This window comes from Narcine bancroftii, chromosome 4 (assembly GCF_036971445.1).
Source record: "Narcine bancroftii isolate sNarBan1 chromosome 4, sNarBan1.hap1, whole genome shotgun sequence".
In the NCBI taxonomy this organism is placed as follows: Eukaryota; Metazoa; Chordata; class Chondrichthyes; order Torpediniformes; family Narcinidae; genus Narcine; species Narcine bancroftii.
In genome coordinates this window covers 225,049,719-225,068,793 of record NC_091472.1, presented here as the reverse complement: position 1 = coordinate 225,068,793, position 19,075 = coordinate 225,049,719, and the positions used below count along the sequence as shown (strand labels likewise).

The 19,075-nt window shown below is 43.2% G+C and overlaps 1 protein-coding gene across 18 annotated transcripts in view; it reads left to right on the top strand.

The window, feature by feature from the left end:
- The first annotated feature begins 541 nt into the window (after window positions 1-541).
- LOC138761643 (cation channel sperm-associated targeting subunit tau-like) overlaps window positions 542-19,075 on the top strand; it is a 189,483-nt gene continuing 170,949 nt past the window's right edge. For all 18 annotated transcript variants that reach the window (XM_069934105.1, XM_069934113.1, XM_069934107.1 and 15 more), the window contains exons 1-7: window positions 542-901; window positions 3,021-3,113; window positions 4,389-4,440; window positions 13,230-13,381; window positions 13,472-13,594; window positions 16,337-16,381; window positions 18,916-18,984. In XM_069934105.1, the coding sequence (XP_069790206.1) occupies window positions 695-901; window positions 3,021-3,113; window positions 4,389-4,440; window positions 13,230-13,381; window positions 13,472-13,594; window positions 16,337-16,381; window positions 18,916-18,984 (741 nt within the window). In that variant the 5' untranslated portion in view covers window positions 542-694. The remainder of the gene's footprint in view (window positions 902-3,020; window positions 3,114-4,388; window positions 4,441-13,229; window positions 13,382-13,471; window positions 13,595-16,336; window positions 16,382-18,915; window positions 18,985-19,075) is intronic.

The following is a 19,075-nucleotide window of genomic DNA, read 5'->3' as shown; positions in this document are numbered from 1 at the left end:
CTCCATAACTTTGCAATGAACTCTTTCTCTTTCTTCCTCCCACCACCCTTTGAGATCTTTTGAATTGAATATAGATTTTAAAGTTGTGAATGAAATTTAAAATTGCAAATGGTGATGTTTGTGGAGAACATGGGGGATCGCATATAAAAAGGACAATAATAAATCCTAAAGGTGCTTCAGGGGAAGTATCTCCACAGAAGTTAGGCTCCCATATAGGAGATTAAAGCAAATATGAATGGATGCATTAAAGATTGTGGAATAAGTACCTCATAAAGGGAATAGGGCTGGAAGATTGTTTGAATGGAGCACAATGATTTGCACCAACTCGACTCTGTAGGTTTCTGTGCTGTGAATTCAATGTAAAACAAAAATTCTAGGATGACTAATATTGTTGTGAGTGAGAGACCTGAAATAATTTGACAAGAGGCACTTAGCTCTGAGAGAGGTACATGTTGGAACTTCACACAGTTTGATCCAAGGACAGATTTGGAATGAGTTCTTTGAGTCACAAATGAACAGTTCTCTGATGTCATGGTTACCAGACTTCAAAAGAAAACAACTGCACAGGCAAGAGAAAGGCGAGATGGCAGATATGTGAGGGGAGACAGTTTGGTCTGGCAGTCCCAGCTGAAAGTCATGGCGATGTTTCCGAAGATTCAGCGTGTTTTTTGAAATCACTGCCTCTCATCCAGTCATGGATGCTCTGTATTTGCCACCATTGAGGAAGACAGTTCCCAGCACCGATGCCACATTGCTAAGCACAGATGGTAGTTCATCCAAATCAGGGGTATCTGAGACCAGAGATGTCATCCAAGCTAGAACTTCAGTTGGTAAGAGCAGATATGCAGCCCAGCCAACAAGTGGTACCATCTCTAGCACAAAGGAAACCGGAATTCTTAAGGTAACTGGCTTCCTCTATTGCAGATATGAGGGAGGGATTTGGTGTGAGAAGGGGGGGATGCTAGGGACATATCAGATTCCTTCAGCCTCCTGATGAAATAGAGGCATTGACACAAGATGCGTTGTTGGAAGCATTTATTCCTAGGAATCTTAAAGTTGCCTACCATCTCCACCTCAACAATGATGATGTGGACAGGGGAGTGAGCTTTGATCCTTTTCCTGAAATCTCTGAGTTCCTTGGTCTTGCTGATATTGAGGAAGAGCTGATTGTCCAGGCACCAAGTCAGATCATTTTCTTGTCCAATTGGCCACTTTGGTTTTGAAACCTCTCTTTTACTGGAGCAAGAGTTTGACAGCCACCCTCCACCTCCAGTTTCAGGGTGCGGACGTTACCTTTTATCCCCTGGGGTCTCTGGCGTGCATTGATAGATGGTTGGAAATAAAAATCAGGGTTAAGCAAGACCATTTGTAGATGCTGGGGCCGAGTGCAATACATAAATATGCTGGAGAATACTCAAGAGGTCACACAGCTTCCATTATGGGCCTGGGCCACAAGCCAGAAACATTGGTTACCCTTTATGACTTATGGATGCTCCATGACGTGCTGAGTTTCTCCAGCATGTTTGTGTATTGCATATAAAAATCAGACCTTTGAAGTCTCTCTGTGCCTTTGATGCTCCTGTGATCCCTTAGCCTGTTACAAGCCACCCCACAGATTTTGCTGCCACACAAAGTCACCTCCCCTCCTCCCGGATCCCGACTTCCCACTTCTCAACCTATTTCACTCTCTTCTGCTAGATTTCCTACACTTCACCCTTCTTTGATGTTGCTAGTGTGACTCGGTGGCTGATGTTGGTCGCTAACATTTGTCGAATTAAACGTTTAAAAATGCAGCAGACATTCAGTTCTAATATGTTTGCAGTCTGGTGAAATAAATTTTCACTCAGTGTCTCCAACACTTTTGGTCTTTATTGCACAATTTGTCATGTTTATGAAGGTTGCATTTATCATACATGTTATCCAGCAAGCCAACCCATACGCAACTATAACAGAATAAAACTCAGTACGGGCAATAGGGCCACAGTGAAAGGAAGTTCATATGGATTAAGTGCAGAAGTCTGATAACAATGGGAAAGAAACTGTCCTGGAACCTGGTGGTGCATAATCTCACACTCTTTTTAAAAATTTTTTACTTTTCACACTATGAACCATACTGACCAAAATACACACAAACATTTCCCTCTTGAATATACACAGTGTCATTTTCTCCCCTTTTTCCCCCTCCTTTCCCTCCCTCCTTGACCCCCCCCTCCCCACTCACTCAACGTTCAATATATACAATACATCAAACCCATTAAACAATGTCATCACACAATGAAAATAAACAAGAAATTTGTGTCTTCTACTTTTACATACTGGGTATAATCTCACACTCTTGATGCTTCTTCTGACAGGAGGAGGGGTGAAGGGAGAGTGGCCAGGGTGGAATGAGTCCCTTGGTACTTTGGCTGCTTTTCCAAGGCAGTGGGAGGTGTAGATGCTGTGAATGGATGGGAGGAAGGGGGGAGGGTGGGCAGTGACTCTGAGCTGCATTCACAATTCTCTGCCACCTCGTGGTCTTGGACGGCGCAGCTCCCATGACAGGATGCTCCCTTTGGTGCCCCCGCAAAGGTTGTGGTGGGGGGAGGGCACGGGGGGGATGCTGGGGACATGCCAGATTTCTTCAACCTCCTGAGGAAGTAGAGACATTGGTGCAGGACGTGTTGTTGAAAGTATTTATTCCTTGGAACCTAAAGTTGCCTATCATCTCCACCTCAACGCTGATGATGATGTTGGGGGAGTCTTCCTGAAGTGTCTGACTAGCTCCTTAGTCTTGCTGACATTGGGGAAGAGATGGTTGTACAGGCTAGACTCTCTATCTCCCTTCTGTCTTCCATCTCATTGCAGAAATCCACAAGGTATCAGTCACTCCAAAAGGGAGGATGATCAAATGGATCACCACCTGCCTTTCCCATCACAGGCAACCTTTCTCTTTCTACAAAATGATGGTTCTTCTTTCTAACTGACCATATTTGCAGGGTAAAGTGCTACAAGAAATTCATACTATTGTCTTCCTGCAGCGCTTCATGGGATTTCCCAAAGAAGAAGCAACAGTTGAAACACCAAGTCCAGGCTTTGATTACGGATCCACACTTGCAGCTGTGGATGAGCCAGTGAGTTTTCCCGCCACTCTGTTTCTTTTTTTAATGCTTCAAGCATCCAGCTTCAATCCTGACCTTAGTTGCTGACTGTGTGGAATTTGGACCTTCTCCCTGTGACCACATGGGTTTCCTCCGAGCTCCTCCAGCATCCCAAAGATGTGGGGTTTGGTAGGTAAATTGGCCTCTGTAAATTGCTTTGAATATGTAGATTGTTGAAGGGGTGTTGATCAGGGAACTGGGGATAATTAAACAGGAGCAGCATAGGAAGTGCACAAGTGGTGTTTGTAGGTGGCATGGTTCATACATTCTCCCCATGACTGTGTGGGTTTTCCCAAGGTGTTTGAGTTTCCACCCACCCTTCAGTGGAGTTGTAGATTAATTTGGATGTAATTGGGAAGCACAGGTTTAATTGGCTTCTACCATGCTGTAAATAAAATTTAAAAACTTAATGGCAAGCTCTCGATGCTCCTTCACACATTCCTGTGAAAGCTCAGCAGGTCAGACTCCATCCATGGAAAAACACAGATTCAGTTTCTATTACCTCAGAGAATGAAAAAGAACTGTCAATGTTGGAAATCTGTAATAAAAACGGGAAATACTGGGTACCCTCAGCAAGTCAGATAGCCTCCATGGAGGGAGAAACAAAGTTTCACACAAAGAAACAAACCTTCACCAGAACTGAGAAAGGCAGAGAAAATGGTGGGAAGATCTATTAGGGCTAAGGGAGTTTCTGAGATAAGGTGAGACTAGGTCAAATGGGGTGATTGGAGGATTGATTATGCTCTTGGTGGTGAGGTGTGGCTAACAGCAGACTTCCCTAGCCTTTTTTATGCTGTGTTTGTGTAGCATTTTCTGTTGTTGAATGAAGACCCTTTGTTTTTAAGCATTAATAGCACCACTCGATGCCTTAAAGGGGAAGCTTTAAAAACTGTTTTGGGTTTGAATGCCATGCAAGTGACTACAATGAAAGGTTGGATGGAGGCAAGTGGGAAGAGGCTTAAATGCTGCATGAATACTGGTAGTACATATTTGGGTTTATTGTCCCACAATGTATTTCTATGCAGTCAACCTATAAATCCAAACAGGTATGTGGATAGGAAAAGTCAATGATAGATATGGGCCAAACACAGGCAAATGGAGGGAAGCTAGCATGGACAAGTTGGGTTGAATGGCCTGTTTACACCATACAATAACTTGGAGACTCTTAATGCACCAGTTGTATAAACTCATCATTTTCCTGTCAACACTGCAAAACCTCACCTAGATAAACTTCGATTTTCCTTGCAGGTTGGTTGCTTAGCCTTTCACGTCAAATACTGCAAAGACTTCACGAATACCTGTATCCTTTCCATCTGATGGAATAGTAATTATTTTCTCCTGCTGTCTGATCTTCCCTTTCCGTGATGTGCTTATATACAACTTATAAAAATGAAGATCGTTTCTGCTTGAATATACTGCTTGCGAGGGCAGATGTGTTCAAAAGTGCGTCTCTGTGCTACGCAAGAACATCAGCAGGTTTGGCATTCCAAGGGGGTGTACAGTTTCTTGAAGTAGGAGAGGGAGTAACTAATTGAGTTAATATTTTTAAAATTTAAATTACATTTTTAAATTTATACATAAAGCGCAGTAACAGGCTTTTCTGGCCCATGAGCTCACGCTGCTGAAATATCCCAATTAACCTACAATGCCTGTACATTTTTGAAAGAAACCAGAGCACCCAGAAAAAAACCCATGTAGATATAACAGAATCTTCAAACATCTTACAGACAGCACTGGATTCGAACCCCAGTCACAGTGCTGTCACAGCGTTGCACTCACTGTGCCCTGCCACCCACTTTATCATGAATCTCAGCATTTTTCTGATTAAAATTAATAATTTTGTTTGTCTCGTGTTATATTCTGAATGCTTTTCCTTTTTGGTTGGTGATTTATTTGTTTGTTAACTATCTTTAGGAAAATTGGATCATTTCAATTGTAAACAAACTTCAGGCAAACTCATCACATCAATTTCTAAAATAATTTGCTTCTAATTAGCAGTTAGCACAATGCTATTCCAGTAAGAGCGACTCTTGTGGAGTGGAAACACATAAACATAACACAAAGAGGAAAATAGCTCATTATGACCATTCAGAACAGAAGGAACACTGGTGTGAGGGCAAGAAAACTGAGGCAAGTGAGGTCAATTGTAGGGGAGCAAACAAAATCTGATGGAGGAACCCGATGGGTTGAGCAGCATCAGTGGGAGAGAAAGAGTGGTGACATGCTAGTGAGATTAGAAATAGGAGGATAATTCAGCTTAACACGTGGTTAAAGACATGTTGCAGGAGGGAGGGCTTTGGGTTTCTGGGTCAGGGAAGGTGGGACATGTTCCAGCGGGACGGTTTACATCTGAACTGGAGGAGAATCGATATCCTTGCGGGAGCTACAATCCCAGAGGAAATAGGGGAATGGAGGAGGGAAAAGGTAAGTCAAAATTGCATGTAACGTTAGAAGTTAATGGGTTGTATGTGGCAAAATGTTCTTGGGTACATCTATTTCAGTGCAAGAAATATTGTAGGAAAGGCAGATGAGCTAAGAGTGCAGATTGGCACATGGAATTATGACATTGTGGCTATTAGTGAAAGTTGGTTGCAGGACTGGCAGCTCAATGTTCTGGGCTTCCATTGCTTGAGACTTGATAGGATGGAGTGAAGGGAGAGGAGTGGCATTGCTTGACAGTGAAAATATCACAGCTGTGTTCAGGCAGGACAGACCATATGGGTGGAGCTGAGGAACCAGAAAAGTATGACCACACTCATGGTCAATGAGAATTGGAGGAGAGATAGCAGTCAGCGGCAGGAAACACAAGGTTATGATAGTAGTAGAATTTAACTTTCCACATATTGACTGGGATACTCATACAGTAAATTGGCTGGATGGCTTGGATACAATGGTTCAACTCTGCAGCCAGGATATTTCAACATATACACGTGGACGTCGTGGGCCCCCTGCCGGTGTCCAGGGACGGCTGCTACTAGTTGATGGTGGTTGACTGAGCGACAAGGTGGCCGGAAGCCATTCCGCTGAAAGTCATTTCCGCCGAGACATGCGCTAGGAACTTGCTCACTCACTGGATCGCCAGGTTCGGCATCCTGGCGCACATTACTAGCGACAGAGGTGCCCAATTCATGTCTGCCTTCTAGGCGCAAGTGGCGAGCCTTTTGGGGGTCAAGTTCTGTACAACACAGCATATCACCCTCAAGCCAATGGCCTGGTGGAGTGATTCCACCGACACCTTAAGTCGGCCCTCATGACAGATGAGTTGCCCTGGGTTCTACTTGGCATCAGGATGGCCCCAAAGGAAGATCTGCAAAAATCATCCGCAGAGTTGGTTTACGGCATGCCATTGTCGCTCCCTGGAGAGTTTTTCAGCCCAGACATGGACTCGGCAGCTGACAATCCGACCTTATTGATAGATCTTTGGAGTAAGCTCGCCTCGCTAGCCCCTCAACCTCCTTCTGACCATGGTGACCGACTGTCCCACCTGCCCAAGGAACTAGAGGTGAGGTTCGAATGCTGCGCCCCTGGTGCGCCCTTATGAAGGCCCCTACAGAGTCCTGCAACGATCGGGCAAGATTTTCATTTTAGACATTGGTGACCCTGACAAGTCCAGACGTTTTTCTGGCCTCTCACTATGGATCTTTCGGAGATCAATGCAGTCACAATGAAACTACCCACCTTCTGGACACATCACCCATGTACCTGTTTCGGGCAGGCGGAAGCGCAGTTTCGCCTCAGAAACATTTCATTAGACACCACCATGTTTTATCATGTCATGAGCATACTCGACGAAGAGACTGCGGCCAGGGTGGACGACCTCATCCACCACCTTGCAGACAATTTTGAAAGGACATAGATGGCCTGGAAGTCAGCCTGAAGAAAACTGAGGTCCTCCATCAGCCAGCTCCCCACCATGACTACCAGCCCCCCCACATCTCCATCGGGCACACAAAACTCAAAACGGTCAACCAGTTTACCTATCTCGGCTGCACCATTTCATCAGATGCAAGGTTCGACAATGAGATAGACAAGAGACTCGCCAAGGCAAATAGCGCCTTTGGAAGACTACACAAAAGAGTCTGGAAAAACAACCAACTGAAAAACCTCACAAAGATAAGCGTATACAGAGCCGTTGTCATACCCACACTCCTGTTCGGCTCCGAATCATGGGTCCTCTACCGGCATCACCTACGGCTCCTAGAACGCTTCCACCAGCGTTGTCTCCGCTCCATCCTCAACATCCATTGGAGCGCTTTCATCCCTAACGTCGAAGTACTCGAGATGGCAGAGGTCGACAGCATCGAGTCCACGCTGCTGAAGATCCAGCTGCGCTGGGTGGGTCACGTCTCCAGAATGGAGGACCATCGCCTTCCCAAGATCGTGTTATATGGCAAGCTCTCCACTGGCCACTGTGACAGAGGTGCACCAAAGAAAAGGTACAAGGACTGCCTAAAGAAATCTCTTGGTGCCTGCCACATTGACCACCACCAGTGGGCTGATATCGCCTCAAACCGTGCATCTTGGCGCCTCACAGTTTGGCGGGCAGCAACCTCCTTTGAAGAAGACCGCAGATCCCACCTCACTGACAAAATGCAAAGGAGGAAAAACCCAACACCCAACCCCAACCAACCAATTTTCCCCTGCAGCCGCTGCAACCGTGTCTGCCTGTCCCGCATCGGACTTGTCAGCCACAAACGAGCCTGCAGCTGACGTGGACTTTTACCCCCTCTATAAATCTTCGTCCGCGAAGCCAAGCCAAAGAGAGATGGTAAATAGCAGGGCACTGAGGAGTGAAGTAGAACAAAGGGATCTGGGAATGCAGATACATAATTCCCTGAAAGTGGCATCACAGTGAATAGGGTTGTAAAGAGAGCTTTTAGCTCTTTGGCCTTCATAAATCAAAGTATTGAGTACTGGATGTTAGATTAAAGTTGTATAAGACATTGGTGGGGCGTGGCAAGATGGTGTAGGGAGTAGACATGTAATTCCACCTTTCCCCAGCTGAACAATCAATACCTGAAATTTAAAGAGTGTTCAATTTTTAAAATTATTTTAGACAAGGTTTTAAGGAGTTTGGAAAGCTACATTGAGAGGTAATAAAGCTCAAATTTCAAAAAATGCATTGTTTAAAAGAGCAGAAAGTGTAGAAGAATTGAGGCCTACCTCATTGAAGGATCCACAGAAGTCAATTTTGGAGCAGCTGAAGATCCAGTGGATGATCCAGGTGAAGATACTGGCTAACTTGGTGCTTGGCTTGCATCTCGCGAAGCAAGATGGTGCTGCTACATCTAGCTGCCCAACGGAGATGGTGAGTCGCGCTCCCGATGCGGGGATGCAGGGCCTTGTGGAGGTGAGAGCCCTGTTTCTGAACGCAGTTGCGAGCGTGTCGGACAGGTCACCGAGGTGCCGAGCCCAACCACCGAGGTAAAGGGCCTTTGCTACAGAGCCCTTGCTGAACTGGGCATGCGGGCGACTCCCGATTGGGTCCAGGCTTCCGGGCCAACTCTCGCCCAGGCTGAAGCACTGGTCCGGGAGCTGGAAGAAGAAGAATTAATGGAAAAATCCAAGGAGGAAATGGAATCAATTTTGAGAACATCTAAAATTCTTCAAGGTAGGCCTCAAAAATTAAAAAAAAAGGGTTCTAAAATTAAACCTCCTACCCTACAGACATTCCAAACAGTGCAAGTGGAAAAATAAACTATTTTATCTGTTTCTGAAGAATTTATGCGGCGTATGAATAATATGGCTGTTCAAGTTACTCTGGGTTTTAAAGAAAGTAAGTTTCAATTTACTGAATTGAGAGGAGAGGTGGCATCAGTTAAGCAGGATGTAGTTAAATGTTTGAGAGCAGGATGAATTTAAAATATTAAATGGGCGTTTTGTGATTGTATGGATACTGTGGATTGGTATACTGAGCGAATGGATTACTTGGAACACTGTCTTATGGATTGCAATGTTCAGAAGCGTGAATTTTTGAAGAAGATTGATTCACTGGAAAATCAAAGTAGACGTAATAATGTTAAATAGTAGGTTTGCCCGAAGATTTTGAAGGTACTGATCCGGTGAATTTTTTTCGGAAATGGATACCAGAGGTGTTGGGAAAAGATGCTTTTCCAGAGGAATTGGAACTGGATAGAGTGCATAGAGCAATACGAAGAAAACCTTTCCCTGACCAACCTCCATGAGTGGTCCTTATTCGTTGTTTAAGGTATCAAGATCGGGAGGTAATTTTGCGGCTTGCTGTCCAGAGGCTCTACAGAATCAGGGCCCTGTGATGATTCAAGGTTTTCTTTTGTGCAGATTTAAGTCAAGATGTGATACGACGACGGAAAGAGTTTAACCCAGCTAAGGCTGTGTTATAGAAGAACTGTCATTTTCAGGAACATTGATAACAGTTATACAAAAAAAAGACAGAGATCCATTAAAGGTTGTGTCATTATAGATCTATATCTTTATTGAATGTGGATTATAAAATTGTAGCAAAAGTCTTAGCCAATAGATTGGCTAATATTCTACCAAAATTGGTGCATATAGATGAGGCAGGATTTATTAAGAATAGATATTCAGCAGATAATATTACTAAATTGATTACAATAATCAGTGCATCAAGACAACAACCCAACCCAGCCAATGGTACTTGCGCTAGATGCTGAAAAGGCTTTTGATCGTGTTGAGTGGAAATTTTTATTTAAAGTGCTGAAGAGATTTAAATTTGGTCCACTCTTTATTGGTTGGGTTAAGGCATTATATACTAAACCTTCTGCACGGTGGTGACGAATGGACATATTTTGCAGGTATTTAATTTGTTTAGATCAACTAGACAGGGCTGCCCATTGTCACCAGCCTTATTTGTGATGGTTATGGAACCTTTTGCTCAGGCAATTAGACAAAATGTAAATAGTAAGGGAATTATGGTAGGGCAATGGAAGTATAAAATTAATTTATTTGCTGATGATGTGCTGATATATCTGTCTTAACCTAAAAATTATTTAGGACCTTTCAGGATTTATTAAAATTTTATGGATTAATGTCGGGTTATAAAGTGAATTAGGATAAGAATGAGATATTACCGATATCTGATGGGGATTATTCGAATTGTAGGCAACTTACTAAATTTAAGTGGTCAGATAAGATTAAGTATTTGGGAGTAATTGTGGATAAGGAATATCAACATTTATATGGTTTAAATTATTTGCCATTGTTAAATAAGATTAAGTCTGATTTAAATAGATGGAAAGATTTAAAATGAATGTATATTCTTGTATTCAGTATCTGTTTCAATCAATTCCTAGTTCCATACCGGAGAAATTTTTTAAGGAATAAAATAAAGTGATAACCTTTTTTTTTGTGGAAAGGTAAATCATCTCGAGTATCGATGGAGAAATTAACATGGAAGTATGATTTGGGAGGCCTTCAACTGCTGCACTTTCAAAATTATTATCAGGCAGCGCAGTTGAAGTTTATAAATAGATTGTTTGATATTAATCAACCATCAATGTGGGCTTATGTGGAAATGGATCAGATACAGGAAAGATCAATGCATCATTTTATATATAAATCTTTGTTTTTACAAGCATATAAGTTACCTGCATTGAATCATTTGCTGAAAGTATGGAGTAAGTGGAATCAATCTATATGTTCGAAAGATGTATGTCCAATTAAAACCCCTTTATATCAGAATCAATTAATTTATTTTTCTATGCATAACCCTTATTTGAAGGATTGGGATTCTTAGGGTTTGGTATTAGTAGAAGACTGTTTTGAAGCAGGTTCATTTATTTTGTTTGATAGACTTAGAGGGAAGTTTGGTATATCACAGAATACATTGTTTGCTTATTATCAAGTGCGTGATTTTTTAATGAAGTGTTATGGCTGAAAAATAGTATTGCCAAGTCAAATGAAGTTTGAGATGTTGGCTATGGATAAGGGAAAGAAAGGGTTTGTTTCGGAAATGTACTTGTTGTTGCAGGCAAAGATGGAGAAGACAGGTGTATTGAGAATAAGAGATAAATGGGAGCAGGAGTTATCCACTCCTATTTCTGAGGAAGAATGATCAGATTTATGTTTGGAGAGTGTTACAAAATTAGTTAATGTACTCTATAGTTTAGTTAATTATAATTTTTTACATCAGTTATATTTAACTCCTGCAAAATTAAAGAGATGTAGCGACGGCTACTCTGCTTACTGAATAACTCCACAACCAAACGGGTTGAGTTCAATGAGCAAAACTGATTTATTGAGGTCTGCCTGGCTGGTCTTATGCTCTCAGCCTGGACCTGGCTGAGAACCGCGCCATGGGCCCTGATGCCGCCAGGGCGTCTCGTGGGCCACAGAGTGCGAGCTTCTAAGCCTGGTGCGAGGTCGGGAAGAAACCCCCGACAGCGCCATTTTGGCCAGTTGCCCCTCCGCGTGCGTGACATGTGGGGCCGGTTCGCCTGCCTAATGGCGTGCCACCACAGAGATATGGTTTTAGTGATTCTGATATGTGTTTTCGATGTGGTGATCAGATAGGTACTTTTGTTCATTCAGTGTGGGATTCTTTTGGGAAAAGATAATTAAATTTTTGCAAGATTTATTTCAAATAAAATTGTATGTGGATCCATGGTTGCGTTTATTAGGTTATATGAATCCATTAACAGCACGTTTAGATAAATCTCGAATTGCATTTATTCGATTAAGTTTGGCAGTGGCTAGGAAATGTAAGCAGTAACTTGGAAAAATGATGTGGAGTTAAATAAACAAAGATGGCATAGTGAAATTCAATCAAGTTTACGTTTAGAGAAAATCAGATATAATTTACGAAATAATTACCCTTTTTTTTGAGAAAATGTGGACTCCGTATTTGGAATGTATAAATTTAGATGTTCAGTAAATTTTTTTAATTCTAGTTTTGTGTGGGGAATTGGTATATTGTAATTCAACCCACTATAATTTTGTATTTTATATAAATATTTTTTGTATGCATTTAAGCTCCAAGCAGGGAGGGTAGTTAGGGGTGGGATGGGGGTGGGTGGGGGGTTATAGGGGGCAGCTTAATTTTGTTTTCTTGTATTTTACTGGCCACCGTGACAGAGGTGCATCAAAGAAGAGGTACAAGGACTGCCTAAAGAAATCTCTTGGTGCCTGCCACATTGACCACCGCCAGTGGGCTAATAACGCCTCAAACCGTGCATCTTGGCGCCTCACAGTTTGGCGGGCAGCAACCTCCTTTGAAGAAGACCGCAGAGCCCACCTCACTGACAAAAGGCAAAGGAGGAAAAACCCAACACCCAACCCCAACCAACCAATTTTCCCCTGCAGCCGCTGCAACCGTGTCTGCCTGTCCCGCATCGGACTTGTCAGCCACAAACGAGCCTGCAGCTGACGTGGACTTTTACCCCCTCCATAAATCTTCGTCCGCGAAGCCAAGCCAAAGAAATTTGTATTTTGCAAAATTCTAAATAAACCTTTGAAAAAAAGACATTGGTGAGGCCAAATTTGGAGGATTCTGATGCTTTGGTCACTTAACTACAGGAAAGATATCAATAAGATAGAAAGAGTGCAGAGATTTACTTGGATGTTACCTGGACTTCAGGAACTGAGTTACAGGGAAAGGTTAAGCAGGCTAACCTAACCCTGGAATGTAGAAGAATGAGGGGAGATTTGACAGAGATGTTTAAAATTATGAGGGGCATAGACAGAAGGTAGGTGCAATACAAACCAGAGGACATGGGTTAAGGGGAAAGGTTTAGGGGAATATCAGGGGAAATTTCTTCACATTGAGAGTGGGGAACGAGTTTCCCTCCACCCCACTCTCCTACCCCCCTCCACCCCCACCACCTCCCCCGCCCTGCCCTGCTCTGGTCTCCCCCTCCTCCCCGATCTCATGCTTTGGCTATATTCCTTCTTCCCGTGTCAAATTCCAGCCTCTGCAATCTCTGCGTGTCTTCAATTGTAGCTGAGATCAGTCATGTTGAACCAGTTACAGATGGGTACAATATGGGCTGACTCTTCACTGCAAATGACTGGAGAATGAATTGGTAAGGGAATGATTGGCACTTTGCCAGTCTTTGAAACTGGATAATTTTCTTTAAGAGGTTAAATCTCCAGTTGTTTTGAAGAAACGATTGCAACTAATAATCCAGATCAGAGTGGGCTGCACCGTGAAGTGTACCATGCCTCACCTCATCAAGCATCTCCAGAAGGTGAAGAAGTTGAAAATTTTTATACCCTTTGAGGAGGTCAAGTACTTCATTGCCCAGGTATAGTATAGAACCACTAGAGTAGAGGGAGGGAAGATCAGAAAAAATTTTGGGGCTTTTCCCCCTGCTCTAACATTCTATGTTTGGCAGATTCCGAAGAGGAAGAGTGACGAGAGAAACAAGATAACGGTTGAGCTATTGGGTATTGATCAATTCAGTGAAGGGCAGAGACTTCTGGGCCAAACCTGCCTCCATCTTATTGACATTGTTGAGGTAAACCCATTAACATAGAGATGTTTAAATAGGCCTTTGGCCCCAACAGGTTACACTGATTTATAGAATTTCTGCCAGAGGAAGGGGGCTTAAATGGTGTGTATGAATTCTGGTACAGTGGAAATGGGGCTGATTGCCTCCCATGCAGAGTCAGCTTGTCATTTCAGTCAAGTCTGTGTACAGGGAAGCTTAGAGAGGGATATATGCCAAGCACAGGCAAATGGGACGAACTCGGGTAAGCTGGCATGGACAAGCTGGGCTGAAGGGCCTGCTGTTTTAACACCATCAATCCATTTACATTAATCCTACATGAGTCTCCTATCAAAGTTGGAAAGGTCTCTTCAGAACCATCCAAACATTTGTACCTGCTTCTCTTCACTGGCCTATGCAACCAAGGTCGAGTCTCAGATCTGAGGACTTTCACCAGTTTTCTAACTCTCACTGGCTGCATCGCCCTGCACTTAAACTGAACCTTGTGTTCAAATTACCTCTTCCCTCACTGTCTCAGAAGCTCTTCCAGCCAAGCAAGCTGCCATCTTGTCTATCTACGATTTGCATTGGCAGTCATTGTGTGGCTCCCAACAGCCCTCTCTCCACAGATCCCCCTTCTTTTAAGGATGTTAATCGAGCTTTAGTCAACAATATTCATTTTGGTACTGTATTGAGATCAAACCCATGTAGAGAGTCTTCTATTAATTAAGGTAGATGCTCCTGGGATCTGTGATGCTTCAGGGACGTGCTGGTGAGCCACTGTGTCACACATACATGAAAGATCCATGAGTTGATCTGAACTCGAGACTCTGCAAGTCTTTGTTGGATTGGGGAAGAAAGAAATAAAGGAGGTGTGGTCCCGAGCAGCCATTCTCAAGATTTTTCGATAATGGCCACTCTAAGACTCTGCTCAAGTTTATGGGTCTACTTCCCTGTGCAGCAGTCAGACGGCTTCTTCCGTCCTTCTCTCCCATCGACTACGTAAAAACATAAAATACTTGTTGTGTGAGGTGAAAAGAAAACAAAACTTTTACTTCAATGTGCTGTGGGCCCCACGGGGGTGGGGAGGGGGGGGGCATCGGGCCCCCATTGAGAATGGCTGGACTAGAGTTTACCCTCTTGGCTGCTTGCATCAAATACGTGTGAAGAGGTTCCATAAGATTTAGGAGCAGAATTTGGCCATTCAGCCCATTGAGTCTACTCCCCCATTCAAAACATGGCACATGTAGTTGTCTTTCAATCCCATTCTCCTGCCTTCTCCTCATAACAGAACAGTCCAGCACAATGTGAACTCTTTGGCCCACAATGTCATCCTGATCAATACAAATCTAACCTTTCCCAACCTCATAGCCCATCAGTTTTTCAATGTTTGACACCCTTAAAGAACCTAGCAACCTCCGCATCAAATATACCTAGTGACTTGAGCTCCACAGCCATCTGTGGCAGCAACAGATTCACCACCTCAGGCCGGTCAATCAGAACACTCACCTTCACAACTTGAAGCACCAATAAAGGCCACTCGTATAGGCTCCCCAAAGCATCTATTGTATTCCTTGGCATTTTGCCCAATTGGGGAAATGATGGAAGAAGATGATAAAAGCAATGGAGGAATGGATAAAATTTGATAAGGAGAATATAGACCCTTGACTTATCCTAACCAGTAAATAAACTGATCTTTGATTTTATTGAGCTGTTCTGGAGAGGATTTGTGCAAGAATAATCGAGTGCCCCTCACCATCAATAAACAAACTGCACGCGGACTTCCCGGCATCAGTATCTATTGTGATATATGAGAGGGAGCAGTTCATCTCCAATCGTTGCCCCGCATTGATGGGGCTATCTGATGATCTTCACAACTTTGCAGGAGTGCAATAGATGTTCACGCAGAGTGATACAAGAACTCCATGAGGATTAGATTATATATTTTTTTAAGACGTCGGTTTACAATGTTCAAAATTACACAAGATTATCATTGAGGTAAAAGTTACAGAATGACCCACATTAAAAAAAATGTAAGCATCAAAAAACTTAACCTTGTCAAATCCATATAAATAAAATCTAAGAGGACCACAGTTTCAAAAAGACTCAACTATTTACAATTTCATGAACACGGATGACACAAGCTGGGACTGTACTTGCTGCAGTTACCAAGGTTGAAGGATAATCTTGACTGTGTTTCAAAGGAACTGGTGCAGTCAGCAAAAGGAAGTGATTTCCATTCCTTGCCACCCAAGGCCTGCAGACAGCAGACCTGGTTTTCAGAAGTGAAGTTAGGAAATGCTCATACTTGCAAAGGGTGGTGTGCTTGGGGAATTTGGCGGCAAGCTCTGGTTATGTAGTGTTAATTTTCATGCTGTAATTTTTACTTCAAAAGTATGATGGGCAATGTTCACAGATCTGCTCTGATTGATTTGAGTGGTGGGCAAAATTCAAGGGGATATCTATCCTTTTCCTGCCCCTTCCTTCATTCTCAATTCACTGGCCATTATAAAGGAGATAATTCCATCAGACCGCATCTATGTGGCAGGACCATGGTTGTTCTGTTTATCCGTTTGCATAACCAAATTTTCTGCCATGAAGCTCTTTGCCTTTCAATCTCTATCTTTCTCCTTGTTTAGAATCTGTTGGGTTTTTTGAGCTCCCTCCTGAAGATGTGTCCATCTTTATGTATCAAAATGCACCTGTGCAATGCTTTAGAATGCATTCCACCTCTGGAAAGAATAGTAACCACCTGGTCCATTCACTTTTCAGAAAGGTTCAGTGACAGAAACCTATGAGCTTGGGATCAAGAACCTGGTGAGTGCAATGACTGGGTAAGGAAGGATGAAGGGAAGTCTGAAGATTCCCCTTTCTATTGTTCGCGAAGTATAAAAGAGGGCAGCTATACATGGAGACCACAGATACTGGAAAACTGGAGCCACACACAGTGCTGAAGGAACCTGCGGGGTCAGGCAGCATCCATGGAAGTCATCGTTTCAGGCCAAGAATATTCCAGCAGAATGGTCAGCTGTCTATTGCCTTCCACAGATGCTGCCTGCCTGACACCCTGAGTTCCTCCTGCATTTTGTGAGTTGCTTTATCCTGGTATTGAATATTCTTCAGCTGAACCAATGAAGTGGAGAGAAACTTTAAGGGGCAAATGCACCAGTACCACTTAGCATTATGCATGTGCAACCAGCTGGCGGTATCCAGAAAGGGACCTTTAATCAGGACCCTCCACTATTTTATTTAGGCACCTACCTTGCCTTTTGCTCGTACCTTGACGAAGGGCTCAAGCCTGAAATGCTGGTTACATCTCTCTTCTACATAAAGAATGCTGCTGAGTTTCTGCCGCACTTTTGTGCCTTGAACCATTAATCATAGTGCTTCAGATTACTAGGGAGTAAAAAGATGTAAACCCCTACTATCTGTATTCACGAAACCGGCAGCCTCAAGCAACCAGCAAAATATTCTGGAAAATAACTAAGTTTAAACAAAACCTTGCTGTAGGTTTGCTAATCAAGCAACATGCAATTTTATATTTTGAATATTGTATTTTAGTTTGTTTCCATAAATATACACATTAAACTGTCCATTTGGTACAGGAATTGGGATGTTACAGTTGTACCTTTCATTGGTTAGGCTTCACTTGGTGTGTTGTGCCCAGAGTTGAACAAGAAAATCTGCGGATTTAATTTAGTTTGCATATACAGCATGATAACAAGCCCTTCCAACCCATGAGCCCATGTTGCCCAAATACCCCAATTAACCTACAACCCCCATATGTTTTGATGGGTGGGAGGAAGCCGGAGCACCCAGTGGAAGCCCACACAGACACAGAGAACGTACAGGTCCTTACAGGCAGTGCTGGGTCGAGAATGCTCTAAGTGTTGCATTAACTGCTGGCACCCAAGATGCTGGGATTTAGAGGGATGTGAGCCAAACACAGACAAATGGGATAAGCCTAGATAGCCCTCACCACTGGTGTGTTTGAGCTGGTGCAAAGGGCCTGTTTTTGTGCTGTGTAAATCTCTGACAAGGTGGGCTGAGAGTCGAGAAGCATCTAGTAACTAGACTCTAGTTGAAAGACAAGGTGGTTGTGGGAGTATAGAGTGGTGGGAGGGTGGTGACAGAGTTGTGCCAGATCAGGAAAGAGGTATCCAGCAATGGACACTCCATTGCTCTCCCAAACTCAGCAACATCAGGCGCACTTAGGGCTAGAAACCCCTTTGGATTGAAGGCTCAGTGAATGAATCTCGTTAAAATGTACCTTCACAGTAAATTTTGATCATTTGCAAATCTGATGTCTGTCGTCTGGAACATCAGGTGGTTGGGGTTTCAACTCTCTTGGGCTGCTGGGTCCCACACAGTTGACTGCAACTCTGATTCTAGAACTCTCTATCCACTCACTGAGACTGTGGTTTCAGTGCTCACTGAACACTCAGCAATATCTAGAACTCTCCATCCTCTCGCTGTAGTTCAGGTACTCCCTGACCACTCACCAGGGCCCAAGTTCCAGAACTCTCCATCCTCTCTCTGGTTCCAATGCTCCCCGACCACTAACTGGGGCTCCAGTTCCAGAACTCTCCTCCCTCTGTCTGAGATCATGATTCCAGTGCTCCCGAACCATTCACTGGGGCCCTGGTTCTAGAACTCTCCATCCTCTTGCTGTAGTTCAAGTGCTCCCCAAATATTAACCAGGAACCCAATTCCTTCACTGCCTTTGAGCACACCTGGTTGAATTTTCCTCACTCCCTTGAAACTTCCTGGGTTCACTGAAATATTAATGTGCATCTTTTTTAAAAGGGAATTCAAAATGTTTTGGAATATTAATAAATGGCAACTGTTTGTCTATAACACCTGTGGATCAATGGAAGTTTACTTGAGTTCAACAAAATGTTATAAAAAGGATGAAATTGTAGAATTGTTTGAACCTCTATATTTTAACCGATAGTCATTTAACCAGTGCTTGAAGCATTATCTCATGATAAATAAATTGATTAGAATTTGCAAATGAATTAATTAGACCCAGATACCTCCCTCCTCCTCTTTAGCTCTCACCTTCTCCCTCCTACCCTCTCTCCCCCTCCCCTCCCTACTGCTCTAACAGGTCAATGCTGAAGATTCTATGGCACCATGCCAAATTAACATTTATCCAAAGTATTATTTACATATTTACCTCATTATTTTTGAGACATTTCTGGGCACAGGACGGGTTGGCAGCTGTTTCCCAATGTTCCAGGGTGTTAAAGTCCTGATGATGTGAATGTTGCTATATAAATGAATATCCTGTTTTCTTTTAACGTGTCTCTTTGGAAAGCTAACTTGAACAAGTGTGTTAAATTTTCCAGCCTGTCTGCAATCTTAGCATGTCGATAGACTTTTCCTATGGATACTTTGGATACGGTTATTCCAATCAGGTAGGCCTGCACTAAATACATCCATCACAGAAATGTATGACTTTTAAATAGCAGGGACTTCCAGAGCATTAATGTACAAAGAGACCCAGAC